General features: G+C 39.0%; 1 protein-coding gene across 3 annotated transcripts in view; it reads left to right on the top strand.

Annotated features, from left to right (window-relative positions):
* Rabgap1l (RAB GTPase activating protein 1 like) overlaps positions 1 to 22,553 on the top strand; it is a 569,277-nt gene that overhangs the window by 111,791 nt on the left and 434,933 nt on the right. For all 3 annotated transcript variants that reach the window (XM_051186069.1, XM_051186071.1, XM_051186070.1), the window contains exon 11: positions 14,180 to 14,321. In XM_051186069.1, coding sequence (XP_051042026.1) covers positions 14,180 to 14,321 — 142 coding nt within the window. The remainder of the gene's footprint in view (positions 1 to 14,179; positions 14,322 to 22,553) is intronic.

Here is a 22,553-nt window from a genome sequence, read left to right as displayed (position 1 = left end):
AGTAGTTTCTAATTTTAGTACTATAATCTGTATTGAATAAAATAAATGGAAAGCTGTGGAAAATAGATTATTGATTAGTCAAAAAATACATGTCTTGAACAGAAATAATAAAAACATAACATTGGAATATAGAGAGCTTGAATAATTAATAAGCTCCACATGACTAGTCATAGTAAGAGCTGAGATTATTATCCTCACTTTAAGCCAGACTACTCCGAAGAAGGCCAAACTCACTTCTCCCAGGGGTACTTGTTTCTGTGGGTTGTAACTGGGAGATTTTTGTATAGATTAGACAGCATTAGTAGAAAAGAAGGAATTCAGTGAACATCTGATGTAGTTAGGATTGCCTTTGAAAATCTGGATGTCAGCATGAATACCTTTAAAGTATTCAAAGGAAAATGGTTTAGTTTGAGTTTCAGAGCGATTGAAAACTCACTGCCTTAGAACTTAGTTTATTCTAAGAACATTAGATTTATTGGATGGTCTCAGAAATAGTTCTGTCCTCAAATAGGTTAACTTCAGACTCTTGGGAAGATACCAAATTACATGGGATGTCCTTCCACAAGTTATTTTTCCCCCTGTATTCTCTCAAATATTAGTTGAAAGTCATATCTGTTCAGTTTGTATCCCAGCATGCCCTCCTGTGCATTTCCCATCTGTATAACCTTAGGTAAGCTTTCTCTCATCCCTGAAATGAAGTCTGTAATTATACCACCTCAAATAGATATCAGAATGAACAGATGTTAATCATGCATCATCCTTAGACCAGGGATTGATAACTGCTTAGTTGATGGTAGGTAGCTATTATTGTTTTTGTTTTTGCAGTTCTGGGAATTCAATTCAGGACTTCACACATGTTAGGCAAGGGCTTTTCTACTGAACTGTGTGTATAGCCTTGTTGCTAATAATATTAACTTACTACCCATTTTTGTTTGTTTTCTATCTAGTCTATTATTTATGGGTGGAGATTTTCCTTAATCTTTAATGTAATATGCATGAATGAATGATTTAAAAATATGTAATCAACTTTTGAAAAAGTCAAGATTTTGAAATTTGGCAATGCAGTGAAAACTGTTTCAGTCAGAGGCAGTGGTTAAATTCATAATCTGATGCAACATGTGCTCAGGAGTTATGGGGAATGACACTGTCTCACAACATTATCCTGTATTAGTAGGTTTTATCATGCTCTGGAGCTTAGTGCTATCATTCTCAGGTGGGGAGGAGCCACTGAAGGGTCAATTCCAGGTGACTTGGTGATTATTGATCTCTCTTCATTGACAGGGTTTGAGGGAGAAAAATTTTGAGCTGATGAAGGATAGTAGAGTTTTGGGTATACTGAATTTAATAGCCTGTGGGAACTTCAGGTGGGAATGTTTAGTAAGTGTTGTATCACTAGCAATAGGGACAGAGGTAGAGATCCATTCTGTTCCCCTCCTCTCCAAAATTGCAGCCTGGAATTCACTTTTCACTTAGGGATTTCCATTCTGGCAAAACTGTAATTTGTGGCTTCACTTCAGAAAAGAACCCCAGGATAAACCAGTATGTGCCAACTTGAACTTCTTAAGCATAAGGGATGTAGACCAGCTGTTTTTGTGGGTTTCCCCAGCATGGTCTTGACCCCTTTGCTCATCACTCCTCCCTCTCTACAACTGGATTCCAGGAGTTTGGCTCAGTGCTTAGCTGTGGATCTCTGCTTCTGCTTTTATCAGCTACTGGAGGAAGGCTCTAGAATGGCATATAAGGTACTCATCAATCTTATTATAGGGGAAGGGCCTTTAAGGTAGTCTCCCCACTTATTGCTTAGATTCTTAGTTGGAGGAATCCTTGTGGATCTCTGAACATTTCCCTAGTGCCAGATTTCTCTTTAAACCTATAATGGCTCCCTCTATTAAGGAATATCTCTTCATGCTTTCCTCTATTCTTCCCCTGACTCAATCTTCTTGATCCTTCATGTTCTCCTCCCCCCTTTCTCCCTTACTCTTTCTCCTACTTCCACCCCCCCCATGCTCCCAATTTATTTAGGAGCTCTTGTCCCTTTCCCCTTCTCTGGGGGGACCATGTTATGTCTCTCTTGTTACTTAGCTTATCTGGGGGAAAGTTTATGCTGGAGAGGATATGGAGAAAGGGCTTCACTCCTCCATTCCTGGTGGGAGTGCAAACTTGTACAGCCACTTTGAAAATCAGTATGGCAGTTTCTCAGGAAAATGGGAATCAGTCTACCTCAAGATCCTGCAATTCTACTCTTAGGCATATACCCAAATGATGCACATTCATACAAAAAGGACATCTGTTTAGCTGTGTTCATAGCAGCATTATTTGTAATAGCGAGAACCTGGAAGCAACCTAGATGCCCCTTAACTGAAGAATGGATAAAGAAGATGCGGCACATTTACACAATGAAGTACTACTCAGTGGGAAAAAAACAATGAAATCTTGAAATTTGCAGGCAAATGGATGGAACTAGAAGAAACTATCCTGAGTGAGGTAACCCAGTCACAAAAAGACGAACATGATATGTACTCACTCATATATGAATTTTAGACATAGAACAAAGGATTACCGGCCTACAATCTTTACCTCCATTTTTGAGGCACAGTTACAAGCTGAAGTTGTAGCTTGCCAATTCAGTAGGCTGGCAGGATAGCATTCTCCATCTACATAACACTGAGATTACACATGTACAGTGTCCTGCCCACCTTTTTAATGTGGGTGCTGGAGATCAGACCAAGGGCCTTACAATTTCATGTCAGCAGTTCACCAACTGCACTCTCTCCTCAGACCCGAATACATTGATCAACAGTAGGACATCTGTTCTTTATAAAAATAATTTCTTTCTATAAAAATGACTGATACTCTTTCTAGTGTCAAATGTATAGAAGTGTTTTTTTGTTTGTTTTTGATTTTTAGGCAAGATTTGGGAGTTCATTCTGGCCTTAAACTTAATATGTAGATGAAGATGTCCTTAGATTTTTTTTTTTTAATCCTTTTGCCTTTATCTTACAAATACTGGGGTTACCATATTAGAAGGAACCAGTATAGATTTAAGGAGAAATCTGGCATTAGGGAAATGCCCAGAGATCTACAAGGATGAACCCAACTAACAATCTAAGCAATAGTGGAGAGGCTATCTTTAATGCCCTTCCATGGGAATGAGATTGACCTTATATGCCATCATAGAGCCTACATCTAGTAGCTGATATCAGTAGAAGCAGACACCCACAGCTAAACACTGAGCTTAATTCCTGGAATCCAGTTGCAGAGAGGGAGGAGTCATGAGCAAAGGGGTTAAGACCATCCTGGAGAAGCACACAGAAACAGTTGACCTGAACAAGGGGAAGCTCATGCACCCCAGTCTGATAGCGGGGAAACCAGCATAAGACCAATCCAGATCCCCAAATGTGGGTATTAGTTATGATGACTGGGCAGTCTATGGGGCCTCTAGTAATGGATTTGTATTTATCCCTAGTATACAAATGGTCTTTTGGAACCTATTCCATAGTAGAGGGAAACTTTCTCAGCCTGGACACATGGGGGAAGGTGTAGGCCCTGCCCCACATGATATGATAGACTTTGAAGGCTCCCCATGGAAGGCCTCACCCTCCCTGGGGAACAGAAAGAGGAGATGGGCTGGGGTTTGGTGGGGGTGTTAGGGGAGGATGGGAAGGGTAAAGGAACTGGGATTGACAAATAAAACAACTTAGTTTCAAATTTAAATACAAAAGAAAACAAACAACAAAAAACATACTGGGGTTGCAGGTGTGTGATATCTTATCCACTTGTATGTGATGATGGAGATTGAGTCCAGAGTTTTGGGCACAGTAAATAAGCACTGTGAAATGAACTAAACTTATGGAAATAGATTTGTTTTTAGGCATGAGTGAATAGGCATATAGAGATAGGAACTTGGAAAACTTGGAAATGCAACATTCACTTACTTCAGTGAATTAATTAATTTTGAGAATTTCTCAAATTAATTTCTGCCAGAAAGATAGGTGATTTGAGTGATTTTGTGAGGTTTCTATAAAATATTTTAATTCTTAAAAAGTCAGCTGAGTCAGCAGTTCTCAAAATGTGGATGGCTTTTGATTTCTTATTCTGGGGATATGTGATAAATTACAAGGAATAATATGAGGCAGGTACATACGACAACAATCAAACAAAAATAAACAAAAATAAGAAAAATGAGTGTCCTAAAAGAAATGCTTATATATTAACTTTAAAGTAATAGCAATGTTATCTGTGATACAGTCATTTATCAAATAACATCGATAACAGGATAACATTTATAAGATAAATGAAGATTGTTCCCCATCTCTGTCTATCTCTTCCTGTTTTGTGAGAGAGGATTTTCACTGTATAGCTCTAGGTGACTTGGAACTCATTTTGTAGCCCAGACTGGCCTCACAGTTGATGGCAGTTCTCCTGCCTCAGCCTTCAAAATGTTGAGATTAGAGGCATGACTATTTTCAGCTTTAGATTGGCATTTCATAAATAAAATTAGTAAAGTTTGAATAATTGAAATAATATCTGTTAGTATATATAATGTCATGTTGAACAAGTGTTCTGAAAAACATATTGCTGCCTATTATGGAGAGTTTCAACTCTAATAATAAATGAATTGTGATTATTGGAACATTTGTTCTCAAGTGATATTCTGAATTTTATACTGATGTAAAAAGAATCACCTCTCATTTATATGTATTGTTAGATGTCATGGGTTTTGAATTTAAACAGATGAAATAAACACTTAGAACTTATGTATAAAATAAGTGTATGAGATGGGCTGCTCCACAAAAGACAGTACAATCTAAGGCCTCCAGGAATCTCTATCTCTCTAATGCACAGTTTCCTCACTTTAAAGTTAGAGTGCAGGTTGATAGTATTTCTGAAGGCCTTTATGATGTTGAGATTATTATTTGGGAGACACAATGAAGATAATTAATTCAGTGACTGTCACAGTCATATTAACTGAAGGACAGATTACTTTTGATATATGTGGTATAGTGTCTACAATAATGGAATAGTGTTTAAAGTCCTACGCTCCACTGGACCTCTGATCTGTTAATAAGGAAATGTATAGAAGGTATATTTAGCTATGCATATGGTGCATGCCAAGTGAAAACAATGTCCAGTGTTGTGCTGTTTTAGATACAGGGAACTACAGCAATAAAATGGCATAGGTGATAAAGAAGTCCCTTTGAGGAAATAAATTCTGTTTTTTATAAGCCTTGTAGAATTTGACAGTGGAGCCTATGTTCACAATAATGTGTGTATTGGTGGTTTTGTTGTTTAGTTTTTGTCTTTTTAAGATTTTGAAATAGGTGGCTCTTACTAAGATATATAGGCTAGCTTCAAACATTGCAATTCTCTTGCATTATAATGCCTCCCAAATAGCTGTTATTGCAGGTATATTCTGTCTCAAAGAGCTGAGGCAGACTGCTGAAACCAAGCAGACTCTCTTTCCAACATGGATAGAAGGCATACTGTGGTACTGGGTGTTTTTAAATTAAAAAATTTTATCAGGCAACCAGTGATTGCTGAAAAAGCCCCCCACATCCCCAGGGTGAGACCCCTAGTGTGTTATCCAATCCCTAGTGGTCAGTCCTAAACACATGTGTATATATAAGCAACAATAAATGCACTTGGTAGCTTGTGTTAATGTATTTATGAGTTGGAGGGAGAAGAGAAAGGTGTGGAAGTGATGTCAATATGGCACTTATGATAGTCTAGAGAAAATACAACTAAATGGTGAAGAAAGTAAAAGTTTTATCACACACTTAACCATCAATGAGGCCAAGAGATATAAGTTCAAGATGGCGTGCCCTGTCTGTGTCTGGGGGAATTATGTCAAAGGAGAAGTGTCTTGTTGATTTGTGGGGTGCCTCTACATGGAAGGCAGGTTTCTTTTCAGGTGTAGTACATGCTTTGACGATTTTAAGTTGCAGTATCATTGGCTGGAGAAGCTGTCTCTTCTTGAAAAGCCAGTCCTGAATGTAAGACTCATTAGCAGAAGGTCTGGGCTTTTCCTGACAATCATCTTCGTTATTGAAGGAATTTATGTTTTGGTGATTCTAGGCCTTAGCTTATTTCATCATCTCTTTTTTAGACTGTAACATGACAATTTAGTGGAGATACTAATGATTTGATACTAGGTATGAAACTAGTTCTCTGTTCTGTCATTTGGTCATGTTTATGAGCTGTTACTTCTTTATCTGTAAATTGGATATATCTACCACATAGTGTTGTTTGGTTATTTATGTATTCATTCAACAAACAATAAGTGTCTCCTTGGTGGTATTAATTGATATAGGCTCTGTCTTAAGTATAGGTTTAATGTTAAAGTAGCATGTATTTTCTTGATATCTCTATCTAATTGTTGCCTTATTGGTTGAGGGTTCTTTGGGTCAATTTAACTTAGAAATCATGTGAAGAAAAAGTAATATTATAGCCTTGACCAGAGGCTCTCAGCAGCTGGTGGGCATTAACAGTTTCCCAAGCTGCTCTTGACAGGACCTCTAAGCACACACTCAGTAGCTGGAGTCAGTAGCTGCCAGAAGCTTTTGGCAGCTCTCCATTGCTGGATTAGCAACCTTTGCCAGTTCTGGAGCTTTGCCAGCCAGCAGCTTTGAGCACTTCCAGGCATCCCAGATTTTGTTAGCTCTATCAGGTCTCCAAATGCTAGGCATTTTCTAGTCCTGTAGCTCTTGGTAGTAATGTCATCAGATCAGCCCACTCTTCTTGAGATACAAATTATGAATGGTGGATTGGATATAGCTTAATAGTTAGTGTGCCTGATAGCATGCTGGAAGCCATGGGTTTGAGCCATAGCATCTCTTAAACCAAGCATAATTTCACACACCCATAATCCCAGCACTCAGAGGTAGATGCAGGAGGGATGATGAGGAGTTCAAGGTCATTCTTGGCTTCATAGCAAGTTCTAGGCCAGCTTGGGCTACCTGAGATCCTGGCACAAACAAACAGCAATAAAATCATCCCCAAAAGGCTTTATTAGGGCACATGCTGTTGCACATAGTGCAAAACAGGGCATAGATCTTATAGACTGAGCTGAGAAGGATATGATGAATGCTGCATACATACCTGAACAGGGCAGGCCTACACACATCATCTGACTGGTATCACAGACTGTATCACTTGTCAGTCTGCACAGGCATACTGCTTGTCTGTCCTGACTCTCATTGGTGAGAGAGGTGTTTTTCAGGAAATGGAATGGGAACATTTAAAGTGGTTGCAGCATTGGGGGAGGGTTCTGGAATAGTCATAGTAGTATCCCAGTGAAGTATTCTTATCGACAATGCCAGCTGTAGCAGTGGAGCAAGCTTTTCTTAGCAGCTGTTATAGCGGTTATATCAGAGGGTGGGCGCAGCCTCCACATTCAGCTATTGTATGTAATTCCTGAGGTTTCCAGTGGGACTTTAGTGATGCTGGCAACTAGATTTAGATCTCTCTCTGCTGGTATCATGACATCCTGAAGGGGCCACTGACATAGCCTCCAATTGAGCACCCTATGGCATTTGAGGAGATTGTGATGTTAATGTTCTGGCTTCCAGTACCTCTGAGGGACTGTGGAGAAGCAGTAATGATAGTCACAGTTGTATTAGAAGGCCACAGGGATGGTAGCTCCAGCTTCTGGTCTAGCATACATGTCAGCTAACCTGGTTGACAGCCTAGGCTGTCAGTAGAATAGTCATAGGCAAGAACAGCACTTGTCAGGCCATCTATGGCAACTGTTGCTAAATTCTTTGATTCTTTTGGGTGGATACAATTAGCCTGTAGTGTTATAAGTGGTGTATCCCCCAGCTGTCATCCTTGTCTGACTTACTGTCTGTACCTTAGGGTGGTAGCTGCACCTGGGAAAGGGCCTTGACAGCTGTCAGATAAGTAACTGAGCATTTGACACTTGCCCCTAACAATCACTAACCCTTCTAGCCAGTTATGATGAGCAAATGGAAAAGCATTTTAAAACAAAAGGAGTGAAGAACACTGCTTGAAGGACCTGAATGTAGAGATTGCTTGATATATGTTACCCCAGAGAATATAACCCTCAGTTCTCTGAAGGGAACCAGAGTTCAAGATAACCTTAGCATTTCTCAGTAAACAGTCCAGAGCACTCCTGGTTAAATCTGACTTTGTGGGTAGTACCATTCTATGGACTTGGGTCTTATACTGAATTAAAGGGAGAAATCATGCTGAATGTAAGCATCCATCATTCTTTATTTGCTAACTGGCTGTAATGTGACCACCTACCTCACTTTCCTGCCATCATGCCTTCCCTTCTTGATGAATTGTGCCATCAAACTATGAGATTCTTCATTGGAGTTGGGGATGGGGGTTGAGGATGCCCAGCTACTCAAAAATCTCTTTTCTTTTGAGTGTCTAACTTTTCGTTAGGTTGGAAACAAAGAACTGCTAGTATTAAAATGGGTAAACAAATGAAACACATGTGACATGAAAGTAGAAGAGAGGACTATTTTGAAAGGGAGGATACCAACAAGAGGGGAGCGCAAGGATGGGGGAATACTTTGTTGGCATATATTAAAATGCCATAATAAGACACTTTACTTTGTGAATTTAAGGATAATAGAAATTAAATAAAAATGAATAAAATAAAAATTACCATTCAAGATGCTTTTCAATTTATACATATTTAAATAAACATACTGAATAACCAAGAGAAACTGAATAATAACAATAATAACAGCTATTATTCTTTTTGTAGAAAGCTGAAAATTAACAAGTTATAGAAACTGTGGAAAAGTAAGATATAGGGTGTATTTTTGTTTGTTTTTCTGACTTAGCAACCCTGTTTATATTGTCATTTTTGTTTGTCTTGTGTAGAAGCAAATAAAGCCTGCTTGGAAACACATTCTCTTTTTTTTTTTTTTTTTTTTTTTTGCATATAGAGTATTTTTTATTTAATTTTATATAACAAAGTCCAATTAAATGAAAACAAACATTTATACACAATATTTGGGAATTTGGGCGTCGTTCTTTCCAAACTACTTCCTGCTGGTAAGGGGCGCTGTCTTGGGGGATTCGAAGAAGATTCAGATATCCTAGCTGTAGTCTGTAGGGCTGTTTTGTCCAGCTGTTTGGAATGTAGGATCACCTGGTACTCTGTTTCAGGCGGTCTGGTGTGATCAAACCACATTAGTCTGGAAGGAATCCACATCTTTTCATTTTCTGTGGAAACAAAAATAGAAATACTTTTCCCCAGTAACTTGTTCTTCAACTTAAATTTTGGAGTCAAAGCGTTTTTTTTTTTTTTTTTTTTTTTTTTTTATTATTATTTTACATGTCGATCCCAGTTCCCTCTCCCTCCCTCCCTCCCTCCCCCCAAGCCCCTCCCTCCCTCCTTCCCTCCCTTTTGCCCTCTCTACCCTCTCCCATGCACTCTAAACACCCTCCCCTCCCAACCCCCCACCACAATACAATATGTAGGGGAATGCCATCCAGTTGGGGTCATGTAGATCTGACAGGTCCTGTGAAGTAGGGACTAGGGCTTCTCTCCTATCTCTAGAATAAGGCAGTTATCCCTCCATGGGGGATATGTTTGCAAAGTCCTTTTGTGCACCAGGGATACATCCTGGCTCCACTGTCTGAGGTCTCTTAGGCTGCTCAGACCTTCTGGCTGAGACCCATATTCAGGGGAGTCCGAGTCAGACCCCTGTTGGCTTCCCAGCTATCAGTCTAGTGGCCCTTAGCTCCTCCTTGTTCAGGTAAGCTGTCTCTATGTACTTCTACCGCATGGTCTTGTCCTCTCCATCTGCTTCTGGGTTCTAGTTTGACTCAGTGTTTATGTATGGGTGTTTGCTCCTGTTTTCAACAGGCATTAGTTGAGGACTCCTTGGAGAAGTTAGTTGTTGATCTCACTCTCCGGGAAGGGCATTTATGATAGCCTTTCCACGGAAGCTGAGATTGTTAGTTGGGAGCAGTCTTGTAGTTCCTTCGACCTTTCTTTGTGTTCAACTTTATCTTCAAACCAATATTGGCTCCCTCTTTTATGTTCTCTCTCTCTGTCTCTGTCTCTCTCTCTCTTTCCTATTTTCCATTCCTAACCAGGCTCAATCCTCCTAGTCGCACATGCCTTCCTCTCCTCCCTCTCATTTTCTCCTACTTCTCTCTCCATTAGCTGTCCTCCCCCCACTATACCTGAGGTCTGGGGGACTTGTCCCTTCCCAGTTCTGTGAGGGACTTTATATGAATCTCTTAGAATACAACTTGTATCCTAGTTCCTCTGGTGATGTGAATTATAGGCTGGTGATCATTTGATCTAGGTCTAAAATCCATATATGAGTGAGTACATACTGTGTTCCTCTTTTTGTGACTGGGTTACCTCATTCAGGATGGTTTCTTCAAGTGCCATCCACTTGCCTGCGAATTTCAAGATACCATTATTTTTTTCTGCAGAGTAGTATTCCATTGTGTAGATGTGCCACATCTTCATTAACCATTCTTCAATTGAAGGGCATCTAGGTTGCTTCCAGGTTCTTGCTATTACAAATAGTGCTGCTATGAACATAGTTGAACAGATGTCTTTGTTGCATTGATGTGAATCCTTTGGGTATATGCCTAAGAGGGGGATTGCCGGGTCCTGTGGTAAATTAATTCCCATTTTCCTGAGGAACCGCCATACTGATCTCCAAAGTGGCTGTATGAGTTTGCACTCCCACCAGCAGTGGAGGAGTGTTCCACTTTCTCCACATCCTCTCCAACATAAGTCATCACTGGTGTTTCTAATTTTAGCCATTCTGGCAGGGGTAAGATGGTATCTCAAAGTTGTTTTGATTTGCATTTCCCTGATAGCTAAGGATGTGGAGCATTTTCTTAAGTGTCTTTCAGCCTTTTTGATTTCCTCCATTGAGAATTCTTTCTTCAGTTCTGTACCCCATTTTTTAATAGGGTTATTTGGTGTTTTGTTGACTAGTTTCTTGAGTTCTTTGTATATTTTGGAGATCAGCCCTTTGTCGGATATAGGATTAGTGAAAATCTTTTCCCAGTCAGTGGGCTGCCGTTTGGTCTTGTCAACTGTGTCCTTTGCCTTACAGAAGCTTCTAAGTTTGAAGAGGTCCCATTTATTAATTGTTTCTTTCAGTGTCTGTGCCCCTGGAGTTATGTTCAAGAAGCGGTCTCCTATACCAATTTGTTCAAGGGTACCTCCTACTTTCTCTTCTAAGAGGTTCAATGTGGCTGGATTGATGTTGAGGTCTTTGATCCATTTGGACTTGAGTTTTGTGCATGGCGACAGACATGGGTCTATCTGCAGTCTTCTACACACCCTCATCCAATTGTGCCAGCACCATTTGTTGAAGATGCTGTCTTTGCCCCATTGTATCATTTTAGCTGTTTTGTCGAAAATCAGGTGTTCATAGGTGCGTGGATTAATATCAGGATTTTCAATTCGATTCCATTGGTCTACCTGTCTATTTTTATGCCAATACCAGGCTGTTTTCAGAACTATAGCTCTGTAGTAGAGCTTAAAGTCAGGAATGGTGATGCCTCCTGATGTTCTTTTATTGTATAGGGTTGTTTTGGCTATCCTGGGTCTTTTGTTTTTCCATATAAAGTTAATTATTATCCTTTCAAGGTCGGTGAAGAATTGTGGTGGGATTTTAATGGGGATTGCATTGAATCTGTAGATTGCTTTTGGTAAGATTGCCATTTTTACTATGTTTATCCTACCTATCCAAGAGCATGGGAGGTCTTTCCATTTTCTGGTATCTTCTTTAATTTCTTTCTTTAGAGTCACAAAGTTCTTATTATATAGATCTTTTACTTGTTTGGTAAGCGTTACACCAAGATACTTTATGTTGCTTGTGGCTATTGTAAAGGGTGAGGAAACACATTCTCTTATATGATTTATATAGACACTTTTGTTACAAACAAGAGATTTTTTTATATATTATTATTTTTTCTTATTTTACATATTGATCGTGGTTCCTTCTCCCTTCCTCCGTCCTTCCATCCCTTCCCCTCTCCCATGATCCCCAGCCCTCCTCCCATCCCATCTTCCCCCTACTCCACAGGGAGGGTGATGCCTCCTAGGAGGGATCATCAAAATCTGTCATTTGGAGTAGGGACTAGGCCCTCCCTCCTGCCTCTAGCCTAAGGGAGTATCCCTCCATGGGGAATGTGCTCCTAAAGTCCTTTCTGCACCAGGAATACATCCTGGTTCCATGTCAGAGGTCCTTTAGACTGCCTAGGCCTTCTAACTGAGATCCATGTTCAGGGGGTCTGAGTCTGTCCAGTGCTGGATTCCCAGCTATCAGTCTGGTGGTTCATGAGCTCCCCTTGTTCAGGTAAGCTGTCTCTGTGAGTTTCTGTAGCCTGGTCTTGACCCCTTTTCTTATTATTCCTCCTTCTCAGCAACTGGATTCCAGTTCGGCTCAGTGAAACAAGAGATCTTGTATATTAGATTTTCTTAACCTTTTCCCACTCAGTATTCCTTTTTGCATGAGAAATTTGTATACTAAACTAGGTATATAGATAGATACATAAAATAAGTATAGGAATAAAACTTTTACTGATAATAAATCATTCATAAATGTATTAAATAACAATTATTTGGAATATAAATAATTTACATGTTGATGAGATGCATATGCTTATTTTTTATATAAAGAATGAAATCTTGGTTGAATTTTTTTATTATTAATTGATTTTGTTACATTCTAATCCCAGTTCCCCCTCCCTTCTCTCCTCCCACTTCCCTTACTTCCCCTCCTCCCATCTGCTCATTGGAGAGAGTAAGGCCTCCCCTAGGAAGTCTACTAAGTCTGTCCCATGATCTACCTGAAGCAGGACCAAGACACCTTTCCATCCCCCACACCCATGTTTAGGCTGAACAAGGTATCGCTCTATATAGAATGGGCTCCACTAAGTCAGTTTGTGCATTAGTGTTAGGTCTTGGACCTATTGCCAGTAGCCTCATATATTGTCCCAGTCACACCATTGTCACCTATATTAAGGGTGTCTAGTTCAGTCTTATGCAGGTTCCCCATTTGTCAGACCTGAGTCAGTGATCTCTCATTAGCTCGGGTTAGCTTATTCTATGGGTCTCCCCATCATGGTCTTGACTCTTTTGTTCAAATTATTGCTCCTCCCTCACTTTGATTGTACTCCAGGAGCTTGGCCTATTGGTTAGTTGTGGATATCTGCATCTGCTTCCATCTGTTTATGGAAGAGGGTTCTAGCTTCTCTGGGGTTGTGTATTGTAGGCTGGGTATCTTTTGCTTTATGTCTGGTATCCACTTATGAATGAGTACATACCATATTTGTGTTTCTGGTTTTAGGTTACTTTACTTAGGATATTTTTGTCTAGTTCTATCCATTTGCCTGCTATTTAGGATGTTATTGTTAGTTACCGCTGGGTAATACTCCATTGTGTAAATATACCACAATTTCTTTATCCATTCTTCAGTTGAGGGGCATCTAGGTTGTTTTCAAGATGTAACAATTAAGAATAATATTGCTATGAACAAATGTCCTTATGGTGTGAATGTGCCTCCTTTGGGCATATGCCTAACAGTGGCATTGCAGGGTCTTGAGGTAGGTTGATCCCTAATTTTTTGAGAAATCACCATATTGTTTTTCACAGAGGCTGTACTAGTTTGCACTTCTACCAGCAATGGAGGAGTGTTCCCCTTCCTCCACATCCTCTCCAGCATAAGCTGTCATTGGTGTTTTTGATTTTAGCCATTGTGATATGCATAAGATGGGATCTCAGAATTGTTTTGATTTGTATTTCCTTGATGACTAAGGATGTTGAGCATTTCCTTAAGTGTCTTTCTACCATTTGAGATTTTTTTGTTGAGCATTCTCTGTTTAGATATGTACCCTATTTTTTAATTGGATTATTTGGTAGTTTGATGTCTTGTTTCTTGAGTTCTTTATATATTTTGGTGATCAGCCCTCTGTCAGATGTGGGGTTGTTGAAGATCTTTTCCCATTCTGTAGGGATTAGCTGACTATTTTAATATTGTAGAATGTGGAACATCTTCAAAGTCTTTCAAAACTGATTAGTATTTTGATTTTTAATGAATCGTTATATGATTCATTTCTTATTTATTTATTTGTTTTTATTCTCCTTTCCCTACCTCCTCCCAGGTTTATCTCACATTTATATTTCTAATATTTAAATATATGATTTTATCTTTTTCAGTTTGAGGGAAAAGGCCATGGCAGTGCTGGAGATGCAATTTATGAAGTGGTGAGTCTGCAGAGAGAGTCAGATAAGGAGGAGCCAGTCACACCTACTAGTGGAGGGGGACCAATGTCACCTCTGGAGGATGAAGCAGAAGACGGTACGAATTGCATGCATTCAAAAGTGGTGTGTGTGTGTGTGTGTGTGTGTGTGTGTGTGTGTGTGTGTGTGTGTGAGTGTGTGTACGTACACGAGTCCTCACTCTGGGGGGTTTAGTGATAATTATATGTCAACTAATTTCATTGTTTTTTAATTGTACATATATTTTTGTGAAGTTGGCTTTAGGGATGGAACTAAGGCACAGAGAACATAAGTTGCTTGCTTATGTCATTCAGTTGCAAGGGGCAGTTGCTGATATCTGAACCCAGGCTGTTCGATTCTTTTAACCATCACATTAGACAAATTACTAAAATTTATAAGCCACTTTTAGAACTAAGGCAAGTTTCCTTAACAGAATTAGCCATGTAAAAGCATATAATATGTTAACATTGTTGAGAAACCACCTTTTTACTTTCAAAAATTTCCATTGCTCAAGTGGTAGAAACTGTTATCTGAGTAGTCATTCCTGTTTTTCCTTATCCTAGCTCCTGGTAACCACTAATTTGCATTTTTTAATTTATTTTTTCCCCATGTCTGGGAGATTAGAAGTATAATTAGAAGTATAAAATACTGTCTTTCATATGTAGCTTTCTTTACTTGACCTAATAGTTTTGACATTGTCCTCATTAATACACATTATAGCATATATTGATATTTAATACTTTTCATGTCTGAATAATAGTAAAGCAGTTGTGCCTCATATTATCCAGTTATCAAGTGAGGCACATTTTTGAGTTATTGGACCAGTTAGATATTACAAAGAATGTGATGAATATGAAATTATATGAAATTATTTTTGTTTATATGAAATCATTGTGTATTAAAAGACAATACAAAGAAAACATAACAATGTGAAAGACATAGTATCCTGAATATTTTAGTAAATCTGTCAAGTCAATGAAAAAGTAAAGAATGTGAGTTTGTATCCTGTAACTTGTATTAGGCGTCTTTATTCATTTTAGCGGTGTTTTGGTGGTATATCTACAATTTACAACTTTTAAGGTCATGTGGTATGTAAACAGGAATTATTAACTCCCCATATTATCTTGATTTCTTTATCTAATTTCTTTAGCCAAGAATTCTAGTCCTGTGTTACAGAGAAGTGGCAAGAGTGAGTGTATTCCTTTCAGATCTTAGAAGTGATTTTGAGTTTTCTCTTCCAGCAGATTACCTTAGAGTTTGTCATGTACAGTCTTTATTGTGTGGATGTATGTTTCTTTTTTTTTTTTTTTATTTTCTTTCTTTTTTTTATGCATATAGAGTATTTTTTATTTAATTTTATATAACAAAGTCCAATTAAATGAAAACAAACATTTATACACAATATTTGGGAATTTGGGCGTCGTTCTTTCCAAACTACTTCCTGCTGGTAAGGGGCGCTGTCTTGGGGGATTCGAAGAAGATTCAGATATCCTAGCTGTAGTCTGTAGGGCTGTTTTGTCCAGCTGTTTGGAATGTAGGATCACCTGGTACTCTGTTTCAGGCGGTCTGGTGTGATCAAACCACATTAGTCTGGAAGGAATCCACATCTTTTCATTTTCTGTGGAAACAAAAATAGAAATACTTTTCCCCAGTAACTTGTTCTTCAACTTAAATTTTGGAGTCAAAGCGTTTTTTTTTTTTTATTATTTTACATTTACTGTCGATCCCAGTTCCCTCTCCCTCCCTCCCTCCCCCCAAGCCCTCCCTCCCTCCTTCCCTCCCTTTTGCCCTCTCTACCCTCTCCCATGCACTCTAAACACCCTCCCCTCCCAACCCCCCACCACAATACAATATGTAGGGGAATGCCATCCAGTTGGGGTCATGTAGATCTGACAGGTCCTGTGAAGTAGGGACTAGGGCTTCTCTCCTATCTCTAGAATAAGGCAGTTATCCCTCCATGGGGGATATGTTTGCAAAGTCCTTTTGTGCACCAGGGATACATCCTGGCTCCACTGTCTGAGGTCTCTTAGGCTGCTCAGACCTTCTGGCTGAGACCCATATTCAGGGGGGTCCGAGTCAGACCCCTGTTGGCTTCCCAGCTATCAGTCTAGTGGCCCTTAGCTCCTCCTTGTTCAGGTAAGCTGTCTCTATGTACTTCTATTGTTTCTTTTGTATCTAATGCGTTTAAAGGTTTTAAAGCAAGGCATACTGAATTTTTCATTGCATTTCATGCATCTATTGAAATGCTCATGACATTGTTGTCTATTCTGTTAATGTGGTGACATATGCATACTGAGTTTTTACGTACCAAGTAGTTTTTGATTCTGGAGATGTATTCTACTCGATCATAGTCAGTTACCTTTTTAATGTGCTACTAAGTTGGCTTTGCTATTTTCTTAAAGTTCTTGTCATCTATCTTTGTCAAGGGTATTGGATTATATTTGTTTTTATGATGTTTGAATGGCTTTTAATTGGTGTTGGTTTTTGGTTTTTCTGTAAAGAGGCTTAGTAAAATTTAGCAGTGAACCTATAGGTCTTGGATTTCTTTCCTTTTTTTTTTTTGGTCTCTGACTCCTGAGTTCTGGGGTTAAAGGCATGCTCTACCATATGTTTTAATATTTATTCAGTTTTATTATTTTTACTGGTAGGCAGCCTTTCTGTTTCTTAGGGTCCAATCTTTTTGTTGTTGTTATTTTTATTAAATTGCATTTTGGTTTTATTGTCCCACTTTTTAGAAATATAAAATTATATACATATATATTGATTTCATGATGATGATGATGATGGTTTTTTGCTTTGTCATTATATATATATATATATATATATATATATATATATGTAATTTTTCCTTATTTTACATACCAATCCCTGTTCCCTCTCCCTACCTCCCATGCTCCCTGACCCCCCCCCCCCAACTCATTTCCCCCACTTTTTCTTTTGGGTTCTGGTAAAGTGGGATTATCTCTTGCCTTTGGCTTTGTGCATGTAGTTAATTTCCTTAGGTTGAAGTTTTCCTTCCAGAACTTTCTGTAGGGCTGGATTTGTGGATATGTATTGTGAAAATCTGGCTTTGTCCTTGAATATGTTGTTTTCTTCATCTATAGTGAATGAGAGTTTTGCTTGGCAAAGTAGCCTGGGCTGGCATTCATGGACTCTTAGTATTTTAGAACATTTATCCAGGACCTTCTGGCCTTCAGAGTTTCCATGGAGAAGTCAGATGTAATTTTGATAGGTCTGCCTTTATATGTTACCTGGCCTTTTCCTTTAGCTTCTCTTTATATTCTTTCTGTATTCTGTATGTTAGGTGTTTTGATCATTATGTGGGGAGGGAATTTTTTTCTTTGGTCCAGTCTATTTGGTGTTCAGTATGCTTCCTGTACTTTCATAGGCATGTCCTTCTTAGGATTGAGAAAATTTTCTTCATTGATTTTGTTAAATATATTTTCTGTACCTTTGAGCTGGGCTTCTTCACCTTCTTTTATACCTGTCATCCTTAGGTTTGATCTTTTCAGTGTCCTACATTTCCTGGATGTTTTGTGTTAAGGATTTGTTGGCTTTAAGATTTTCTTTGGTCGATGACTCTATTTCCTCTAGTTTATCTTCAGCACCTGAGATTCTCTCTTCGATCTCTTATATTCTGTTGGTTATGCTTATGTCTGTAGTTTCTGATCGTTTGCCCAGTTTTTCTATTTCCAGCATTCCCTTGGTTTGTGTTTTCTTTATTGTCTCTATTTCATTTTTCAAGTCTTGGACTGTTTGAATTGTTTCCTTCATCTGTTTGATTGTTTTTTCTTGGCTTTCTTTACGCATTTTTTTTTTTTTTTTTTTTGGTCTTTCCCTCTATTTCTTCCATTTTTTTTGTTTGTTTTTTCTTCCATTTCTTTAAGGGATTTTTCTCATACCATCTTTGAAGGCCTCTATCATTTTTTCTTTCCAAAAGCATGTTTTTAATTTATTCTTGTTATTTTTATTTTACATATGGATCCCGGTTCCCTCTCCCTCCCTCCTTCCATCCCTCCCTCTTCCCCACCCTCTCAAGCCTCCCCACCACCCTTCCATCCCTTCCCCCCCAAACACTCCACTTGCAGGGTGATGCCCTTCAGGAGGGGCCATCTATATTTGTAGGAACTAGGCCTTCTCTCCTGTCTCTAGGTTAAGGGAGTATCCCTCCATGGGGAATGTGCTCCCAAAGTCCTTTCCTTTACCAGGAATACCTCCTGGTTCCACTGTCCGAGGTACCTTAGACTGCTCAGGTTTTCTGAGACCCATGTTCAGAAGTTGTGAGTCAATCCCATGCTGGATTTCCAGCTATCAGTCTGGGGGCCCATTAGCTCCTCCTTGTTCAGGTCAGCTGTCTCTATGTGTTTCTGCAGCTTGGTCTTGTCTTCCATGTCTGCATCTCATGAAGATCCATCCATTGCTCTGTGTTCCCTGGGCACCTGTACCCATGTGTACATACCCCCCAATATTAAAAATAATGAAAATAAGTTTCCCCCAAAAGAGAATGTCTTTCTTTCCCTGAGATCCATTGACTGCCCATACTCCCTCAGTGAAAATGTGGAGTCCTGTGGGGCCCTCCCTCATGCATGATGAAACAGTAACAGTCTAGTTTTGTGCAGGTGCAGTAAGTTAAAGAGTGTATTTGCCATGTTATGTTAAGAAGACACTGTTTCTTAGCACCCCTCATCCACTTCTGCTACTTACAGTTTTTCCAACCCTTCTTCCGTGTGTGTCCTCTGAGCACTCCACAGTCACTTATTCTCCATATTTGGAACATTGAGGACTCTGTATTAACTGATGTATACTGTAAAAAAGAAGACTTTCTAGGGAAGGGTGGGTGCTGCACTAGTCTTTGGATATAGATATGAGTACTAAGGAGGTGTTTCATATCACCATCCACATCCATTTAGCAAAACAAGACTGGGTTCTCCCTTCAGACTTAGCATCTCTCTAATCACAGGCTGTTGATCAAATTTACAGTTCTTTGTATCATATGTCTTGCTACTTAAGTTTAAGTTTAGGGTTTCTCATGAAAAGTCATGTATTGCTTGAATATGTAGTCATGAAAATTGGATTACATGGAGCTTAAAATGTGCAATAGCCCCCAAGGACCTAAAACTTACGTAGTTTTCAAAATGATAATTTTTTTTTTTTTGGTAAAAACAATAGTTCTTTTCCTCATTTATTTGACCATGTAGTTGCCTGCATATCCTTTTGATAAGCATGTTTGAGGAGATAAATTGCTATATAATACCATGTCAATAGTGTTTTTATCAGTCATAGGTTTTTACTTCCATAGTAGGTTTCCACTATTTAGAATGCTTTCAAGAATTCAGTTATCTATATCATTATGGATACAAATGGGAGAAGAACAAAATAAGGAGGAAGTTTAAGGGGCAGACTTAGAAGCTATGTGCATTTCCCCCCTGCTAATACATGCAAGAGCAGTTTGTCTAAATTGTACACTTTGGGCAGGAAAACATAATGTAACATAAAATGAAACACTTCCTTAATTATTTGGGAAACATCAACTACCATGATCTTAATGTTTTAACAGAGAAAACATTAGAATTATTCATCTTTTAACCTGAGGGGAAAACTAAATTTTTCTTGAGGTTAATTTTTTTTATTTAATTTATTATTTTACATTTTGATCCCAGTTCCCCCTCCCCTCTCCTTCCCTCCCTCCCTCCCTTTTACCCTCTCTGCCCTCTCACATGCACCCTAACCACCCTCCCCTCCCACCCCCACCCCAATTCCATATGTAGGGGTATGCCATCCAGTTAGGGACATGTAGATCTGACAGGTCATGTGAAGTAGGGACTAGGGCTTCTCTCCTGTCTCTAGATTAAGGCAGTTATCCCTCCTTGGGGGATGTGTCCGCAAGGTCCTTTTGTGCACCAGGGATACATCCTGGCTCCACTGTCTGAGGTCCCTTAGACTGCTCAGTCCTTCTGGCTGAGACCCATATTCAGGGGGGCCTGAGTCAGTCCCATGCTGGCTTCCCAGCTATCAGTCTAGTGGCTGTTAGCTCCTCCTTGTTCAGGTAAGTTGTCTGTATGTGTTTCTGCCGCCTGGTCTTGTCCTCTCCATCTGTATCTGGGTTCTAGTTCGACTCATTGTTTATGTATGGGTGTTTGCTCCTGTTTCCAACAGGCATTAGTTGAGGGCTCCATGGATAAGTTAGTTGTTGATATCACTCTCCGGGAAGGGCATTTATGATAGCCTTTCCATGGAAGCTCAAATTGTTAGTTGGCGGCAGTCTTGTAGTTCTCTAGACCTTTCTTTGTGTTCAATTTTATTTTCAAACCAATAATGGCTCCCTCTTTTATTCTCTCTCTCTCTCTCTCTCTCTCTCTCTCTCTCTCTCTCTCTCTCTGTAGGTGAGGCTCTTGAAGGTTTATTATGGTTTTATTATTATTATTTTTTATTATTAAGTTAGAATTTTTCAATCATTAGAAATAGTCTTATACTTAAGAGATCTTTTATAGTGAGAGTCATGAACATGAAGTAATAATAAAGTCTGAAATTATCTTAGTGCCAACGTGGAGTAGGTAGAGTCAAAACAGACATTAGGTCACTGACATTTTACCAATAGATCCAAGAAGAAAGCCCAAGCTAAAAGATCTGCAGAAAAATAATCTGAACAATCCAAGGCGAAAATAGGTAGTATAGTGCTGTTGCAGGAGTGGAGATTCTGATGCAGATAGTACTCGGCCTTGTCCTGTGAAGCAGGGTAAAAACTTAAACCTGGGCATTGGGTTTGGGTATTTGAAAAGTCCCCTGGAGTCCATAATAGGGATTCTACTAAAGTGAGAATGGGTCTTGCTTTGGGTTGAAGACTAGAGGTGAGGGAGGTAGAACAGTGTTTGAATTACTTTTTCAAGAAATTTGATGAGAAGATTGAACTAAAAATATTAGGTTATTACTGCATCCTCTGCAACAAACAAAATATCATCAAAGGTTATTCTGGCCAACTGAGGACATTTTTAGGATACAAGAGATTTGACTGTCTTTGTAGTTGGATAGAGAAAGCTAAAAATAGAAAGGAATTCACATACCCAATTCTTAAGCATAGGCTTCCTGACTAGCTTCTGTGTCTTTATAAATGTTGTTTGCTCTGCTTAGCAGGTTTCTTCCACTTAAGTCCACCTGAGTAAGCCTTTTCAACCAGGGCATTTTAACATCAAAAAGAGAAACAGTAATTCTAGTATAGCAGCAGTTTCTATACTTAGAAATGTTTCAAAATGTTTTCTATGACATTTTTTAGTATGCTCCTCAGGCAAATAATATTTAAATATACTTAGTAAAGAAGGCTGAGGAAGAGTAGATAATACTATCAGAGAGAGCCATTTCCGGGCTTCAGAAACTGACCAATACTTGACAGATGAAGACCAGTTTATGCAGTAGAAAAACAGCTGAACCTTGCTTGTAGAGACTTATTACAGTGAACTCTGTGATAATTTAGCTCCAAAGAATAATCCTGCTCATTCCCAATACTGATTTATTGTTATGATAATGTTGAAAACCAAACCTCAAACTAGCATTTCTTTTGATACTGGAAGGGATTTTCTTCATGGGAAGAGAATATGGAAAAACACTGTTCCTGAAGCATTGATGAGAATAGTAGTTGTAATTTTTATAGCAACAGAATGGGAATGAATTCTGGTTGAAAAACAATAGTTTTGCCAACATCTCAGAAGTAAGTGGAACTTCATAAAATTCTGTGTGTAGAAAGTTTAGAAAGCTGTCTGCATGTGCAAGATCACACACTCTCCCAGGAGATAACAGAGAGGGCTCTGACCATTTAAATGTCTTCATGCTGAACATGAACAATAGAGTGGTGTTTCCAGAATCATGTCTCCTAAATAGTTTGCTTCATTCTTTTATGGTATGTAGTGAGTGCTCTTTTTCCAGGTACTGTAAATGACTGAATATCATACAGCCAAGTCATCAGTCGTCTCCTATCAACAGGTGGAACCTGAGATTTGGGAATCAATAATCTAATCACTACTTGGCCCTATCTGATTCTACTCTTGTCTTCTGTAGTCTGTGTTCCTCACATCAACTATCATTTTAAAATAGGTTGTACTACTTTTCTTGGAAGTATTGGTGCTTCTAGGCATGGCATAGTGGCACTTGTGAGGCAGAGACAATTACGTGAGGTCAAGGCTAGCCTGGTTCTAGGAAGTTTCAGGTCATCTAGGTCTATGTAGTGAGACCCTTTCTGAGGGAGGAATAGGAAATGTTGGTATTTCTCACTTTATTTAGCACGAATTGTTTTATCATGGCTCTTAATCATATTTTACCT

This window comes from Phodopus roborovskii, unplaced genomic scaffold (assembly GCF_943737965.1).
Source record: "Phodopus roborovskii unplaced genomic scaffold, PHOROB, whole genome shotgun sequence".
Taxonomy (NCBI): Eukaryota; Metazoa; Chordata; class Mammalia; order Rodentia; family Cricetidae; genus Phodopus; species Phodopus roborovskii.
This window is presented reverse-complemented; position numbering and strand designations above follow the sequence as displayed.